At 40.6% G+C, this 18175-nt stretch overlaps 1 protein-coding gene across 2 annotated transcripts; it reads right to left on the reverse strand.

The window, feature by feature from the left end:
* Positions 1-1603: 1603 nt before the first annotated feature.
* LOC128356939 (protein kinase C-binding protein 1-like) lies at positions 1604-18124 on the reverse strand. 2 transcript variants are annotated; one of them, XM_053317127.1, is made up of 21 exons: positions 17999-18124; positions 17670-17905; positions 11687-11757; positions 10903-11066; positions 9483-9704; positions 8941-9054; positions 8694-8786; positions 8333-8420; positions 8194-8249; positions 8020-8097; positions 7816-7931; positions 7215-7690; positions 6982-7110; positions 6691-6846; positions 5914-6426; positions 5342-5824; positions 5058-5206; positions 4712-4792; positions 4537-4615; positions 4120-4359; positions 1604-2797 (listed from the first exon to the last, which is right to left on the reverse strand). In XM_053317127.1, exons 2-21 carry the CDS (start codon positions 17681-17683, stop codon positions 2619-2621), a joined length of 3501 nt encoding a protein of 1166 aa, XP_053173102.1. In that variant the 5' UTR covers positions 17684-17905; positions 17999-18124; the 3' UTR covers positions 1604-2618. The 2 variants fall into 2 exon arrangements, with proteins under 2 accessions (XP_053173102.1, XP_053173101.1); XM_053317126.1 differs by lacking the exons at positions 17670-17905; positions 17999-18124 and having other exon boundaries at positions 11687-12934.
* Between the last annotated feature and the right edge of the window lie 51 nt (positions 18125-18175).

Here is an 18175-nt window from a genome sequence, read left to right on the forward strand (position 1 = left end):
ACTCTAAATTTAACTCAGTTTCGTTAGCTACACGGAAACGAAACAACAGGCCTCCATAATTTCACTACCAGACCTCAGCCGGCTGTGATACCACAGAAATGAAACGGACTGAGTAAACGGGAGGAGAGGAGTCTTGTTCTTGCTGGCAGTGGTCGACATTGTTGTCTACAGCTAACTTAGCCCACCGCTAGCTGCTACATTACCTAGCAATATATGCAAAACGCTGCCCGGCCAAATGTCTTCAAAGATAACGACTCAAAAAACGTGCAGCAAAACTAAGTGCAAATCATTACCTTAGATACAAGTGACACATTTCCAGTTAAAAGTGGATTCGCTCAGGTAGCAAAATTAGCACAGCCTTCCATTTTCTGACCCTTGCTACATGAGATCTCGCGAGAACAGCTACCGGGTGGAAAGCGACGTGATTTCCTGTTCATCCCTCTCCTCACTGGTCCACATGTTATCACCCCACATCACTCTCTCTTTTACACTCTTGTCATCTCTCCGCTGTCTACAGAACAAGGTATGCATCTGAAACTTGCACATGAAGATAAAAGATAGGCTCTCAATTTTTCAAGTCCGTATAGAAGCCAATGTGACAAAAAATGCATCATTATAATGAGAAACTTTCTCAAAATAATGAGATACTATGTCAAAATATTGACTTTAGAATAATGAGATACTATCTCAAAGTACTGACTCAGTATCTCAAAATAATGACTTAATGATGACTTATTTAACCCTAACCCTACTTATTAGTATTTCGTTATTTCGAAAATAATTATTTTGAGATATTAAGTCATTAGTTTCTCCATTCTATTGACCTACAGGATAATTTTTTCCCCATCACATTGGTGAAGATGGGCTTTGATAGTCAGGTGCTCAAATGAGCAGTAAAATTGTTCTGTAATTATTCCTCCTGTTCATACTAATCATTAAAGATCCTTTCATAATTTACTAACAATGTGAGCGATGGGGGATACAATTCACAGCCCTGTAAATGGATTTAAGAGTTTATCTGAAGATATTAAGCTTCAGCCATCCATATTTGTCGTATCATGTAAATATCTTTCAACATTAAAGTATTCTCAGTTTTTAGTGCTACAGTCATTCTTTTTGTTACTAAATTTCCACCACAGCTCAACAGGGAAATACAGAGAGGGGATTTGATACCAACACAATATATATAATATAATAAATGTGGCAGCTTTTGATATGATACTTTCACATAAGCTTCAGATCAACTTTTAAATGCATTTTTGCATGAAACGACTGTGTGGACACACTGTAGATTTTGCCCTCCATCATTTACATTGCAAGCACATTTGAAGGGGATCTTTTAATAGCCATAATGAACAGGAGAAATTATTACAGCAAGGAAAACCTCTTTCAGTGTTCATTTGGACACCTGACTGTTGTTTTAAGACAGTCTTGAATAACTGTGAACCTCCATTAATGTGTAATAATGTGATTTATGGTCATTTCCACAGAATGAGATCTGGCACTATAAATCAGTCAAGGTGCACTGGGTACAACATTGATCTGAATGAATTATGTTCTATGTTCGCAATGTTAGTTTGAGGACAAATTACACCAATGAATTCCAACTTGATCAGAGCATTTTTATTTCTTCACGAGTCCATTTATTGTATTTACAATATGTAAACAAGAACGAGACACAAGCTCAAAACAGACATGCTCACAGGAAATAATATCCAGCCAAAATGCAGTTTCTATTGATGCCTACCCAGTTCTTAGACACAGTCTGACCAGGATTTAAATCAGCTTTGGATAACAGAGACTTTGCTCAGTGCTGACATTCATGTGAAATTTATTTTTCAAATAACTTTTTTTTAGACACATAGAAATGTGACTTCATTAAACATACTATAAAAACATATAACACAATAAATATTGTTCAGGTTTCTTCTTACAAAAACTTTGTACAGTTTAATTTTTTAGTTCTTTTTAATAAATCACAGATACTTTTTTATGTAGGCCTATACAATGTGGAACTACAATACAAAACTGGTATGAGCCAAAAATTCTGCCATTGACATGAAGAGGACATGGTCGAAAACTAAATGTACATCATTCAAATCACCTCAGCTGACAATAAAGCAGACATAGTTTAAAACAAATTAAATTTGCATAACTCAAAATACCTCTGATGGCACCGTGAGAAGGGAATATAAGCTGTTGCTGGCTGTTTTAAACTTTTTGTCTCATAGAATGGAGAGATCTCAGCAAAATAATAACAGTCATGAAGTACTTGAGAGCAGCATTGAAAGTGTTAATGTAAATATTTTGTGGGTTGATACAATCTTGTTCAGAATTGAAACAAAGTGGTAACAGAGTTATAACATAAAACTACAGTATGATAACATACAGACTCACATTTATTTCTCAAGACAGACTACTTTCACATGATGAGCCCACCTGAACAGGAACTCATGGAAACTTGTGAATAATGGAAAAACCCAAAATGTCCACAAAGCATATGGGAATGGAGAAATAAAAAAGTGATTTGTCACAGAGATGCAGGCCTTCAAGCACCAATTTTGACGCCACAAGCTCCACAGCGGCCTTGCAAAGTGTACAAGAGTGTAGTGTAGCAGTTATGTCACAGTAACGCCAGCGCTGTCCTTGCTTTTGTCCATATATGTGGGAGAGTTGCTTTTGTCTGATATGGATGCTGCTGCTGAGGGCAGGGTCTGTGTGGCAGGAGAGTGACCTGATGATTTGACTGAGGGGTCCGAGTTGGGTTCTGCCTCTGGTTCCTGCTGCGATGCTGTGGCTAGAAAGAAAAGCAGAATATAAAAATGAAAACATGCACACTGTGTTTATCCACTTGTGACAATAAAACAAACATAAAATTAATGAGGTTGATATTGTTCACTTTATGTCAGATGGGTTTATGGAAGGAATGGCAGACTGTATTTGTGATGATTGAAAGATACTGTGGCATAAATATTATAGGGGCAGAGGGGGAACTGAATTTTAATGCAGTTGAGAGAGAGAGAGACATTTTGTCTCAAAGTGCTGAAATCAGACCAAATAACCCATTTGAAAAAGAATTAGTCTCACAGACTTAACTGTGAGTGCATAGAAAATCTCTCTCCTGCTGAATGTAGGGACACAGCTATCTTTGAAAAGTAATAGCAATATCAGAAATGTAACAATCCATACACTCCATGTATAATCAGTAAGACATTATAATTGTGTCAGACATCTCAACTACAGTGCCATAATTTTCTCAAAACCAATAATAACCAGCTTTAATGGCAGAGAATATAATGTATATGCTATTCTACAGTACAACAGTCCTGTAGCAGAACACCCTTTAGTGTGAACTAAAAAATATTTTAGTTTTGAAAAACAGCACTTTATGATCAAATACTGGGTGCTACAACAGGGTAGGTGGGATAGGCCTGGGCGATATGGACAAAATGAAATAACACCAAGTACCTTTGTACCTATGTTTATATTGCAACATTATTGTAGGGACGACTAATGATGTTTTCACTAAATATTTACACAATGAGATGTTTGATAAATAATGATCAGTAATATAGTTATAATGACTAAATAGGTAAAGGCAAATGAACAGAACAATCTGGTAAATTCAGAAAATTACATCTGTATTTACATTTACTGTAATTCAGCCTTTAAAACCAGGAAAAGACAACAGTTATGCCATAGCACGATATTACGAAATCCAGGAGCAAACCTCAGACAATAGTCATATATATCACAATAGATATAATAAATATTGCCCAGCCCTACTTGAGGATAGCTCAGAGAAAACCAACAAGTGACCTTAGGCTACGGTCTATCCTTCCTAAAAATCAAGAAAGTTTTTCTGTGCTTTCTAACCCTAATCCTAACCCTGAGTATCATCGGTAGTCTACATTCAAACCACACAAAATAATAAATCAACATTATTTAAAAATCTAAAACAGCAGCTTTAGTATATTTCTAATTCATTTTCGATCCAGTTGCCAAACTGTCATCTGACAGCTTTGTGCATCACAGCGCACAACAAACAATAAATGTGGGCTACCAAAATGTAATCCATACACAGAAAATATTAGTGGGTCATGAGTGTGTTTATGCTACCTGACTGCGTGCAGGACTTCATGTGCTCTGGCCAGTGGGCTTGCTGGCACGGGTAATCACAGTAACTGGTATTCCAGCAGCAGTAGAAGATGGCCTCCTTTCTGCAGTTGGCGCACCACTGTTTCTTTTTGGTCTCGTCCACCGCCTGCTGCTTTTCCAACTCTGTCTGTTTTTTCACCTCAGCCACCAACCGTTCTCGTTCCTGCTCCAGACTTTGCCTCATCTCTGCCATTGTCAGTTCTGCATTAAGGTCAGATAAAAAACACATTTAAATTTATGCCACATTTAAAAGAAAGCCAACAAAAAACATCTGGATTTACTTAATATTCATGATATTAAGATTAAGACTGGTGCAGTATTACACACATCATTTCTGAGCGATATGGTGACATAAATGTCTGAAATCAGCAAATTTACCCAGGTTGTGCTTCATCTCTGACAGCTCCTGTTGATGCAGCCACTGAAGCTTCTCAATCTCTATTCTTAACCGTCGAATCTATGGAAAAACCACAGTGATTAAAATCCCTTATACCTCGCAAATTATCATTGTTTTAGCACATTTATAAACAGCATTCTGTATGCCAGTATTTACCTCTGCAATTGTGTTTCCTGATGTGCTTTTGGAAAGGTCATTGTAGATTTCAGTCATTGTCCCTTTTATTGTGTCCATAATCTGCAAGGTTTTGCCAAAAATAATGTGATATTAGATTATATATGCATAACGTTTTTTATTTCTTAAAAATGAAGTGAAAAATATGTATACATTCATAAAGCTGGCCTATAAATTTCTTTATGTTGCTATTTTGTGACATGATAATTAGTATAAAATATACCCAATATTTAGAGAAATAATGCCTCTCTCAATGATTAACTACTGTAGCTTTTTCTCTCTCATTTAATTACTCATTTAATTACTGAGCTGGTGATTTTTAATTTACCTTGTTTGTGTATTTGGCTATGTCAGCAGCCACATCGGCTGAGACTGTAGGGATCTGCACGTCTCCTGACATGAACGAAGAGGAGCTACCCGATGAGCCCTGGGCAGATGTTGATGAGGAAGTATTCTGAGGCGTGTCTTTTTGTTGCCCTGCAGGGTATAAAAAGATGAAAAAAGGGAAAGTAAATATCTTTGAATCCAAGTTTTTATCTTATGTTGTTCTTAAGTTAAGTTAAGTTATGTTCTTAAGTTTAATGTAGAGGTGAATTATGCTAGTGTATTTACCTTTGACCGATTGTCTGGTCTGATAGCGGGTACTTGAGGAGGAATTCTGCTGTTGTGACTGCAGCTGCTGTGGGCTCCGTGTCTGTGCCTGAGTCTGGGCTTGTGCACTTGTCTGCACTGCTGACTGCTCTCCATGCTGCTGCTGCCTCTGCACCTTCTGCATGTGCCACTTCTGAGAAGACGTCTGAAACTTGGTGGGATTCCAAACTACCGCTCGTTGCACAGCCTGAGCTGTTTCTTTAGGCAGTAGGGGGCGCTGTTTCTTTACAGCAGCAGGTGCTGGGGATGTTGTGGAAACTGAGGTGGAGGCAGGAGAAGGAGCACTGGTGGTACCGCTGGTAGCTGAGGTGGCACTGGGCTGACCAGATGCTGCAGTGGAAACAAGGTTGAGGGCTGCTGTGATAGCAGGTTGCAAGGAGTCTTTCAGGTTGGAGGCAGCTTCCCGTACTGGTGCAGCTGCTGCAGCAGATGAAGGTTGTTTACCTGGACAGAGAAAATATTATAATATAAATATATTATTTCCTCCCAAATGAGAATCACAAGAAAACATGGGTGTATCAAAAAGGCCTCACCTTCCAACTTGGCAACGTTAGACTCTTTGAGAGTTTTGGCTACAGAAGCCCCCGCCTCTCTCCTCGCCCTCTTAGCATCACGGCCTCCGTGTTCATCCCCCAGATCAATCACCAGCTCTCTTTCTGAATCAGAGTCTTGCTCAGCCACTGATGTGGCAGCAGTTGCTCTACCCTCCTCTGGGGTCTTGGGCTTCTCAGTGAGGGGCTGAGTCTGGGGCGTTCTGGGCTTCTCTTGAGGGTCCCTATCTGGGCCATTGCTACCCTGCTTCTCTTTAAGCAGGGGTTCAGGGGTGGCTCTATCCCCTGTCCCGGTAACTCCCTCCTTATTCTCTCCATTTGTGCTTGCTTTGGGCCTTTTTCTGTCTGCTTTGTCCTTTTCGTCCTGGGCGGAGCTCTTTGGCTTATGTTCCTCATCGCTGAGATACTCGCTGTCGCTTGAGTCAGATTTCTCAGAGTCCTCAGTGTCACTGTGATCCACACCTTTATACACATCTTCAGAAATCTCATCTATCCCTGCATGGAGGCACATACATTCTTTAGTATTTGTTTTTAAAAGTTTCAGAATAAAAGACTTTTTTCTTTGGTTGTTGTTTAACAAAAAATTCCCCACTGCTAATCGTAAACCAGTGGCAATCACAAATATCACATTTCAGCTGCCACATGTTTGAAGTAAATTCTTCACAGTTAATCACAACATGAAACATTGATCAAAAAAGTAATGTGATCCAAAATAAAATCTGCAATCTAAAATGACATTAGTAATAATGAAATGTATACCAAGCTGTGCCTTGCAGCTTTCAATAGTCTTGTCCAGGCTCCTGATGGGTCTCTTTGGGGTTGGGAGGGCAGTTGACGCTCCTTGTTGTTGCTGATGCTGTTGCTGTTGCACAGTCTCACTCAGTTCCTTCAGATCCATCTCAGCCTTGACTCGGTCTGAAAGGAACAGGTCCAAGTTTAATTTCTAGTATAAATACTGATATTTCTCTGGAGAGTATCAGCTTACACAATGATGTTGATTATTAGTAGTCATAACAACTTAAATACAGTGTTTGTGCTACTAGTACTGACCAAGGTTAAGATTAAGGATGCCGCCTGTGGCTGCAGTCCTCTCCTGCTTGGGCGCCAGTCCGGGGTTAAAGGGCTTCGGGCTGCCTGTCATGCTGCCAGCAGGACCCATCTTCCCTGAGACAGGAGATGCTGTAATTATAATGTAATTAAAATCCCAAGTTTAGTTATTTTTGCTTTACACATTCAGGTAAATGTTTTTACACATGGCATCACAGAGTGTTGTATTTATTTACCAGTACAGTCCATTGACTCCTCTCCAGTGCTGTAGTGGAAGGCAGAATTCCTGCTGGCTTTTTCTGTATCCTGCTCCCCATCAGACCCTGTGTGAACCGAGGAGTTGGTGCTCATGGGAGACCGAGGCATGTCCGTCATTGAGACCCTCCGACTCATACCACTGGGTGTGGAAGTCTTGCTGAGGACCATCTTTGGAGATGCAGTTATATCAAAGTTGAAGCGAAGTTTATCAGGTTTCTCTGTTTTCACCGTACCAGCGCTGGGATTGGAAGGGTCCAGTAGCATCTGCAGCTGGTTGTTGGGCGTGTAGGGAGTGCGGAAGGGAGCATAGTTGAAGACCCCAAATTTCTTGCGAATGTTTTCGACGTAGACTTCCATCTCTTGCATGGCACTGTTGAAAATGCTCTTTGTCTTCTTTACGGAGAAAGGAATCTCTTTGGACATGAGGTAGCAGTTGTTGATTGGGACCCAGGCCCTACATGAAAGCACAGCATAAAAGAAAAATTAAACAGACAGAATTATAAACAACCAGGAGACTAGTCTTGACTATATTTTGCTGTAATAACCCAAGCAGCCACTGAACTCACAGTCTTATCTCACCTGTCATGTTGTCCAAAGAATCGTGCATCTACCTGCCCATCCTTTTCTCGAAGTGCTTTTGCTGGCCAGAATGGAAAGCCCTTTAGCTTAGCCCAGACCAGGGGGTGAGGTTGACTCTGTTGGGGACAAAACAAAATAATTCAGTGCTTCACACATCTAAAATCTAACATTGTCTAAATGTTTAAAAGTCACATTAAGACCTACACATGGTTCACAAAACCAGTTGTCCCTTTTTTGGCATGAGGACAGGTAGCATTCTGGACACACCTCAATCTCATTCATCTGAAAAAGCATATTGAAGGGAAACGTTTTAATTCATTCACAAATTAGTCACATATACATACAATTTGCCAGTATGAAGTTAATAGGCTGTTTTACCTCATGTTCACAGATCTTGACAATGACTTTTGCAGTTGCTGTTAACTTGTGATTACCTGGAATTAAGTTATATGGTTACTCTACATGTTCCTTCTTTATTTAGCAGTAGGGTGATTGCAGATATGGAAAAGAGGCCTACCTCCATTATAGATGATGCAGTTGTGTAAGATCCATTTCATATCAGCAAGAAAGGCCTCAGTACAGCCATACATTTTCTTTTTAATATTCTATCAAAAAGAGAAAATAATAAAATCAAAGACGAGACACTCAAATGAATCATCTGCTTACATATTCTACACATGTGATAGCACCTCTCCTAGTTTTATGCAGCCTAACTTTTGTTTAGGTCTGTCTGCATGTTTTTATATGCAACATCCTTCTTTAATGAAACCCACTCGTAAAGGTTTTTTTCTGTTTCAACATTTCTTGTCTACATCCAGCATTTCTGAAGACTTTGTGGGCCCTGTTTTTATGTAAGTAAATTAAAGTAATTTTGGTACCTTCTCTAAAGTACACAAATCCATGGGGTGGAAGATGTACTCTGCATAATCTGGGTGCTGTTCCAGAGACACAGGCTTCTGAAAAGGCTCTGTCTGCTCAGTTAAGACAAATAATTTAAAAAAAGAAAGAGAAACAGATGCATATATTTTAAAGACATTAGTGTTTGATTATAAAACACTTTGATAGACTTCAGATTATAGCACACCTATTAAATCAACATACAGCACATTTTTTTACAAGGCTTACCCCTGGCTGTTTAATCTTTTGGAGTGCAAATTTGAGCAAGTACGAGAGTTGGTCTATTGTCAGCATCGTCATCGCCTTGCTCTGGGTTTCAATGCATTCAGCAACTGTTATTTTCTGCAACAACAACAACAACAAAAATGTGATTAATTCCATTAAAGAAAATGATCCCCGAGCAAAACAACAGAACACAGATACTCTTAACTTTTGAAAAGTTTACATAATCTGCTGCTGCTTTTTTACTTTAGCTTTTGCAAATGAAATAGAAAACTAACCGTCTAACATCTCTCAGACGTGTGGTGTAATTTACACTTGCAGGGGTGTCACAACATGTGCTGTTGAGGGCCAAGACTCTGCATGGTTTTGGATCAACCACAGACAAAAAGCAGGTGACCTCACTGATTTGCTTCTCTGGCACATGTACTCAACGGCACATGGTCTGACACCCCTTTTGTTAACAACAAGTGAGATTGTGCAGTGAGTACCACAATCGTGCACATCATTCGTGTACACCCACACACATAAATGTGTCTTCAGCGAGATACCTCACACTCTGGACAGAACCAGTCGCCCTCAGGCTCAGCTGGTAGTTTGAGGCACTTGGCGTGGTACACCCTGGGGCAGAGCTCACAGCAGAGCACCTGGCCCTCGCGGTGGCACAGCCAGCAGTAGAAGTCATTCCTGCCGTCCTGCGGTACAACATCAACAGGGTCTGTGGTGAGTGCTGGCTGCTTCATATAGTAAAAGGGACCATGTCTTAGCTCTGACTGAAATGCAGGCAAGAAAAACAGGGGGGCAGGTTTCAAAAAACACGCAGGAACACAAAAAGGTGCAGTGCAACAGAAACAAGGCAGCAATACAGTGGGATAAGCAGGGTAAGAAGCATAGGTGGCATTAAAAGGCAATTAATCCAACACACGACACTTTCTAAGCAAATAAGTACACTATGTAAACATCTGGTCATGTGACTGTGAGTCAAACAACACTAACCTAACAGGTTTAGGGTGTGAGCTTAAGCACCAGTATTGATCTTTTTATGTTACAACAGAATAGCTTCCTGTTTCAACTGAGAGCAGACACAATGCATGATATGGTTCTCTGGTAGGTACCCAACTTGATGGATAACAACAGGTTTCACAGCTCAAGATGATGTTTCACAGTGCAAATAATCTTGAGCTTATACCACATGAGCTTATACCTAATAAGGAGAGCTTTAGACAAAACCTTCTCTCACTAACTTTGGTATTCATTTATCATAAGCAGGGTTTAAACTCAACTGCAGCTCATTTGACCCCTTCCAGAGAACCAAAACACAAATTATGAACTTATCTAGTATTATCTTTTTATGTCGTGCAGGGTCAACATGGGACTAAAGGGTAAAAAGGGAATTGCTCAGCACGACATTAACATGACAAGCAGCTAATATAAAACGTATGGATCACAATCAAATCAGAATACATAATATATAATCAACATAACAGGATATAAATAACCAAAAGTGACTGTCACATTTCAGAAGTCATAATCAAAAAATAAAACAAAATGTTTGACCATGCAGTCATGGCACTGCTCCAAATCTAATCAACATAGTTATCACAACAAGACATTTCCACTCTCACAGTCGGTCACACCCATTCATGTTTGTCCATTTTTAAGTTAGCAGTATACTACAGTTAACATCAAAATCGACATGTTCTCAAAGGCAATATGGTGCATTTGTGACCAGTGTTTGCAGTGTGTGCAGGCCAGGAATTTCTGACTTTTTTTTGCTTTTTTCTATTTGACTAAATAAAAGAATAAGCAGTTTCTATTGGATTTCACCATGAATATTACTTTGGATATCATCCCCTTTATAAACTCCACTCTCTGGTGTGACAGGGCAGGCTTCCAGTGGCAGTGAGTACACTGACATTTACCCCCACGAGAACATGCCAGATCCTGATATGAATATACTAGCCCCCTTACCTGGTCTTTGTTGTTACTGCTGAGAGCCCCAGGCTTCTTCTTTTTCTTGAGTGGGCTGGGGGAAGTGTCTGAGGGAGAGTGTCCATTGGAGGAATGGGTGGGACTTGACACCTTTCTTTTCTGTGGTGCCAGTGATCGCTCTGCTGACCCGGGTGGATCAGGGACTGGACACAGAGAGACAAACAATTCATCAAGTGACAGGAGACAGGGCTTGTATTATTCTTTGCACCCATGGCCAACACATTAGCCTTAGAAGATTTAAAGATTGGGGTGTTATGAGACTAATTTAGCTAGTCCTTGAGTAAATCAAGAGGATGAAAATCAAGTCACCATACTACACCATTTCATCATCCTGCATTCTAAACCAATAAAGAAAGGCAAATTGAAGCAATTCAGCCAAGCAATCTGACAGTTAGATGCAGTGTTCGGTTTTTAGTATTTTGGCATCCTGGTAGCATCATTATCTAGTACAGACAGCAATCACACTAAACTGAAAAGCAATTATTGAAAACACCACTTATACATAATATATTAATACTTGACAGTAACAAATGGCCAGAGGGCTTCTTCTAAACTAACTAGACCCTGTGTTGATACTGCTGACACAAATTTTAAAACAGGCAAGCAGCCAGGCTTGATGGATTATCTTTGTAGTCCTAAGAGACCAACAAAATCCATTAGACTGCTCTCGAAACACGAAGTAAATAACCTCCACATTCTCTGAAACTAAGCCACCCAAAGATGTTTGACTCTTAATGTGAGGTACTCGGCCTTAGAGACTTACCTTTGGATCGTGCAGACGCATCCATCCCCTCTACCACATCAGACTCTGTCTTTATCTCCTCCTCAGCCAGACTGCAGCAGCACAGAACAAGAGCACACAGAAACACAGAAAGAGAGGCAAACACAAAGTCAGAAAGGGTGTTCAGAAACCACATCAGCATAACAGTAAACAAGTGGAACACCACCTAGGGCATCGAGGGTCCCAAAGGATCTGTCAATAGGGACTCTGCAGGTTTCCATTGTTATTGTTTTCATTTGATTTCAGCACATCTCTGACATTGTGTTAGGAAGTTCGAAATCCTTTCCATATCATCAGTGACAAACGACTCTAAATGATGTTCTTTATATTCCGAGAGAGAAATTGGAAACAATCACCATGGCAACGCTCCTCTCCGCTAAGCACAAGTTGATATTCACAGCAACACATAGGGCCGTTTAGCTGACATTACCCTGCACCTCCGTCCTTCAGAAGACATTGCAGCTGCGAGGTTTTAATCCGACAAGGTCCTGATCTTTGTACTGCGCTGTGTTTGTGACAAATTGTAAATAGTCCTGTAGTAACAAGAAAGCAAGAGGGAATTGATCCATACTACAGGAGGGAGAGAGAGAGAGCATCTCATGGCGATGAACAGTCTATGTTTCTTGCATCTCTCAAGCCCCTTCAGTAACAACAGGGTACCCTCAAAGGATTTAGGCTCATTCTTGGAGACCATTAGCAAGAGATCCTTCTAATAAGCTTCCAACACTGGTCTGTCTAAATATGTTTGGCCTAAATATTGCTCACCGGAATTTTTAAAGAAGCTTTGCTATTTTTAAATTTAGGTTCAGTCACATACATAATTGTGGAGTTACATGAGCATTTTGTGTGTGTCTCGAATAATAAAATGTTTTACTGCTATATTAACATCACTGACATAAACGAGACAATAATAATCGCATCAAAAGCCAAAAGAATATATCCTCTCCAATACACACATTTAGCACTGGATTCCCCAAGTCTCCGGTTCTGCTCTCATCTACTTTCCTCTGAGGGGGGGAAAAAATACGAGAATAAAAGGGGGCTTGGCGATAAATGAAGGTCTTTGAGTGTTTGGCTCCTCCTTTGTCAGAGCAACAGAGGGCCTCGTTCCAAGGATGTAGCCTTTATTCACAAACCCCCGAGAAGAAAACCCTCCCAAGGACCCCTGACAGGTCACACACTTGACCAGTTCATAGCTTTGGCTGCAGCTCTGGTTACCAGCTAGGATGACGGGTTTACAGGCTACAACTCAAAGGTCACCCACATTTGTGGGATAAGCTTCTTTTTCTTTTTTCTCCCCTCTCTCTCTCTCTCTCTCTCTCTCTCTCTCTCTACTGAAAGTAAAGGAATGTTCTTCGTGTCCCCTCCTCCACCCTTAAAGAGACATTCCACACAAAGTTGATCAAATGTCAGTTCACTGAAGTAACAGGTTAAGTGAATCAGAAGAAAAACAACTCTACAAGAGATTAGATGTGATCACATCAGCTATTAGATACACACTTATTTAAAGTAAGCCGTGATGTTTCACAATACAGAAGTTTTACATGGATTAAAAAATGTTGGAAGCTCAAAATGAGAGACTATTCTAAAGACATTTCTTCCTTCTTTCAGACATTAACACCGGCAACCATAAACAGCTTGTCAAACTAAAACTATAAAGAATTCATGCATTAAAGAACACTTGTGTCGTCTGAAAAATGACATGGGTTGAGCAGAGTTTCTTTAAAAACATGGCATACGGGTATCTTGTTTCAGCCTGCCAACAGTCACGCACACACAGACACACACACACACACCCCAACCCCTCCGGGGCCTTCCTCTTCCGGACTGAGTGAACAAACGAGGCCCACATGAAAATAAGAAAACGTTAGCAAAGTTGCTCTGCTACGTGTACCAAAGCCCTGAAAAGATAGACCATTTACCAACAGCAGGCAGTTGCTCAACAAAGGGCCATGACCCCATATACACACTTAATAGCAATGACAAGACATTGCTACAACTAGCAGGAAGACAGGATGACCAGTGGTAAAAACGTATGCTGATCCAAGGCACTCTCAGATCAGCAGCTATGATCCATCACACAAGGAGAGTTAGGCAAATAAATCCTCAGCAGATTCTGGGATATATTCCAGAGAGAACCAGGTTCAAGAAAACTGACAGTATTCCCCTCTTCAAGTAGTACCTGATGGCCAAAAAGGAGACAACACTGACTCAATGCCTTTAGATTCCACTCCTGTGAGAGACGAGCAGGGTTTTCTCGTCACAGAAAATGGAGGCCACAGCTTGCTCCCCTCCCCCCTCTCCCCCATCCCCCACTCCGAGGCTCAGACTCAGGCACTGGCACATCCATGCAGGAGGACCAGAGAGATCTGTGGAGATTACAGTCCAACATTTACAAAAAAATAAATGTCAAGACAAACCTTTCACGGCTGATCATAGGGACAGAGGAGAAAAGGGACACACAAGAAAAGCCTCCAAAGTGAGGTGCAGCTATCTTTTTTTTTCATATCCAGTCTTGCCTTCCCTCCTTTCCTGTGAATACTGCTGTCATAGAATAATTTGATTTCAGTTGGAAGAAACAGAGACCATCACTGTAAAACCACACTCAGATCCTGGCAAGGCTATTCTCTATACCTAAGACGGTGTCGCAGCTTTTATACTTCAAACAGAGAGACATTTGAAGAAGTGGACTCTCTGTATTGCAATCTGGGAAAGGCATTCAATGCAAAAAATCATATTGTACTCCCTGCACTGGAACTGCTTTTGAAGACACTTGGGATTAATACCATTCACTGAAAAACATCCTACTCACCCTGCTACACAAAAACCCCAGAGAGATTATTAGGTTTGTATTATGAAACCTCTCTAAACAAATGACAAGTCACACATTGAGCTTTCACAAGACCAAACAACCACATGCAGACAGATGAAGAAATGCATACAATAGGAATTTTTGCTTTTACTGAAAATAACAAAATATTTAAACAAGGTTAAAAAGGTATATATATATTCCTGGCCAAGCTTGTCTGCATTTAAAAAGGAAACTAATGATTTTAACTACATTGATGTCTATTTTAGCATGCCTCCTTTACAATGTTAAAACAATGTCTCAGCATTTAATCAGCAAATACAGTACACTGCTAGTATGCACAGAATATCCTAAATAAAAGAAATTTTTGACCTGGATTTTTTATAAGGCTGTAAAGGTTGAATCAAAGATGGCTGTGGAATTTTCCAGAAGGCCCTTCTCGCTGCTGCTCTCCCTCTGATTGTCAATCTTTAACCTCAACTGCAGCTGCAATTGGCTGGAGGGCCAACAGGGTGGAACATTATTGGTCGGCTGAGCTATGCCACACGGATCACAGTGTGCAGGCTCCCCTCTTCCTCTTAAAAAGCATTTTTGCTGCAATGCAGAGATTTCCCCCTGCATTAGAAAGGTTTATTTTCTTCAATTATAGCTTGCCCTTCTTATGTCACACATTATTGTAATAACCTCAATATATAATGGCCAAGTGACAAGCTTGTATCCAGCAAACAGTAATAAGTATAAAAATCTAAACCCTTCTCCTCCTCATTACGGTTTACTAAAATTGAATGCACATTATATTGTGTGTTTGTACGGTTTGTTCTTCAAGCCTGTGTTGTAACAGTTAGCATTAATAATTAAACACAGCTCAATAAAGCACCAGTTATTTGTTGTCCTTTTGAGACTTGTGGCACATCAACAGATTCTGTGATCAGACATATGGAAGAACATGTATAATATAATGATCATACACAATGATCCTGCCATAAAGACAATCTTGGGGGCATTTATAATGCTACGTTCACTGAGACTGTATTAGTGGTTTACTAAACTCTATATTCATTTGTGAGGATATAATTCATAATGATAGATGGAGCTGCTTTATATTGGAAGGTGTTTTCTTTCTTTTATTCCTCAGTAGATGTAAGTGTGGTGTGCAAATATTAGAAAAAATGTTTATGTTTAGTCCAGTAAACACCACAAACAACCCATGACCTCTAAAATCCACTGTTTAGTCAGTATTATAACACATTGTCAATAATATAAATGAGGGGCACAATTACAACATTATGAACACTTAAATATAATACATCCCAATACACCACCACCACCACCACCACACATAATATCAATAATAAACATATCACCTTTTTGACGATGTCCCCAAATACTGAAAATCAGCAGAATTTATAGCAGAGCTGTTTTCTTCAATTATAGCTTGCCCTTCTTGATTATACCAGTGTAAACCACAAGGGATATGAAAAAGGCCTTTTGGGAGATTATATTTGTGGTTCTCATGGATAACTCCTGTCTCATTTGGAGGCTACATTGCCTCAGAAAGAGGCCCAGACGATTTGTTCCTGACACTGTGAACGTTACACATTGCTGACATTTTAAACTATCAGTGTTACATTTATATTACAGGTTGAATTAACCACTTTGAATTTGCTCATACCTATTAAGTCATGGAGGTTAACTTGGTTTTGGTTTTTCAGAGAAAGCACATGGACATTAGTTTAAAAAGGAAATACTGATTTAACATTTCTATGTCTGGCTCTGTCGAGTCAAACATGCCTTGAGTCAGGCCACATGAAGACAGGCAACACTCTTTGTCTCCCCCACGCAGCTGAGACGGCTAAAATGGTGCTGCATGATGTAACACAGCATACAGGCTGTGTTCTAACTATGTTCTGTATGTGTGGTTTCTTCATACACCTCGTCTTTGTGGTGTAGATTTCTCTCTATTAAAAAAAAACAAACAGATTAAACCTACTGTTTTGCATCTGTATCATATGTATCGATGCCATCGCTGTTATGTGTAAAATCTGGAAAAAACCCAGAGAACCATGAGGGAGAAGAAACGACAAAGTAAACAACAGACAGGAGTTAGACACAGCACCGCCTTTTAAATACTCTCAGACATTTGCCAAGAAACTAAATGCGCACGTCTCATAAAAATGAGTCTCAGGTTGAGTCGCCGTCGTGCTGTCTGATGAGTAAAGAAGAGGACTAAAAGACTACCAAGGACATCTATGTGAACACAAAATGGCCACTGTCTGAAAAGATCAGAGTGAGGAGGAAGCAGTTTCACAACAGTACTGTACAGCCGGCAGAGCCCTGGCTGTAAACGCAGGGCCTGTGCCTGTAAATAAAGGTAACCTGTATCTCAACATCTTACTTGTGGAGATTAGACAGGAAGAAATTTAAGAGAAAACACATGTGAGAAAAGGTTTGTTTCATGTGGGCTCATCCTCTGACGTATATGGAGTGTAGAAACTGCAGTCTCAGTTTAGATTTCTGTCATTTGTACCGAGGCGAAGAGTTTTCTTGAAATGCAGAATAATTTATTTAGAAAAATAGTATTCAGTCATGTCCTGTGCTCCTTGTCCTCTTTACAAGCACATCTGTTGCCCCCTGTGTCTCTTCCCCAGCCTGGCATGACACACAACACAGAGCCAATCTACTTACAAAGGGTACATAATACCCCCCCACACACTCCCCTCCTCTTCTACCTCTATTGCCCATCCCCCATTCTCTCTCTGCCAGGCTAAAACACAAGACTGCCACAACAGAAAGGAGATGTAGGTGCCATTTTTAAATCTAACTCTCTTTTGCATTATACAAAAAGGAAAAGGATTTGCCATGGTCCACTCTGCCTCCTGTATGGCAGCCTGCTTGTCTGGGGCACCCATGTGACCCTGAGACACAGATAGAGAGCAAGGGTGAGAGTCGTTACCCAACCCCCCACCCTCAGCGCTGTGGAGCAGAGAGGCCTGGCGAGGCCTCCAATCCACCCCAGCTCCTCCTCCTCCTCCTGCTGCTGCACACTAAACTGATTCTTGGTGTGCACATTCATCATTAGAAACCAACAGTCACCACAACAACAAGAAGGAAGCCATGTTGTTATCAGAGAGTTGAGATAAAAAAGACAGAGCTTACCTCTGTGGATGCATGGCTGCCTGACACACTGTTATGTCAACACTTATAAAACATGGAGGACACTCTCAGCCCTCAGCCGGGGAAGGCTCCGCTCTTCAGGCAAGGCGATCAGGCCCCGGCGATGTTAGCCAGATCCTGACTGGTCGCTTTCCTCACAGGCTAGATGCAAGGCCGCGTCTGATTGGCCGAAATGTTTCCTGAGTAATTATCTTTGTTCAGTGCAGGCAGGGGCAGCACTGTGAGTGTCAGAGACAGGGGAAGAAAAATAAGCACAGAACTAGGCCTAAAACCATGAAATAACGTGATTAATATGAGCGTTTTTGACATACAAACCCTGTATAACAACGTTTTGAAGCTTCCAGGAGTAGAATCTGTCGGTGGATGTCTCATTTGAAGCCTTCAGAAGTAGAAATGGCAGCATGTGGAGTGAGGAGCAGGACACCATGGCTTCTCTGTACAAGCCTGCATTTTTTTTATGTGGAGAGGGCCTTTGTTTAAACTCCTCC

Source organism: Scomber japonicus, chromosome 4 (assembly GCF_027409825.1).
Source record: "Scomber japonicus isolate fScoJap1 chromosome 4, fScoJap1.pri, whole genome shotgun sequence".
In the NCBI taxonomy this organism is placed as follows: Eukaryota; Metazoa; Chordata; class Actinopteri; order Scombriformes; family Scombridae; genus Scomber; species Scomber japonicus.

What these genes read in the sequence shown, in the direction of transcription:
- LOC128356939 (XM_053317126.1), bottom strand. Translation starts at nt 11,846, where the DNA reads ATGCTGATGTGGTTTCTGAACACCCTTTCTGACTTTGTGTTTGCCTCT. An exon ending in TCAAGATCTGTGAACATGAG is followed by an intron (nt 8,098 to 8,193) that starts GTAAAACAGCCT and finishes ATGCTTTTTCAG; the next exon opens with ATGAATGAGATTGAGGTGTG. An exon ending in GGAGTCAATGGACTGTACTG is followed by an intron (nt 7,111 to 7,214) that starts GTAAATAAATAC and finishes TTATAATTACAG; the next exon opens with CATCTCCTGTCTCAGGGAAG.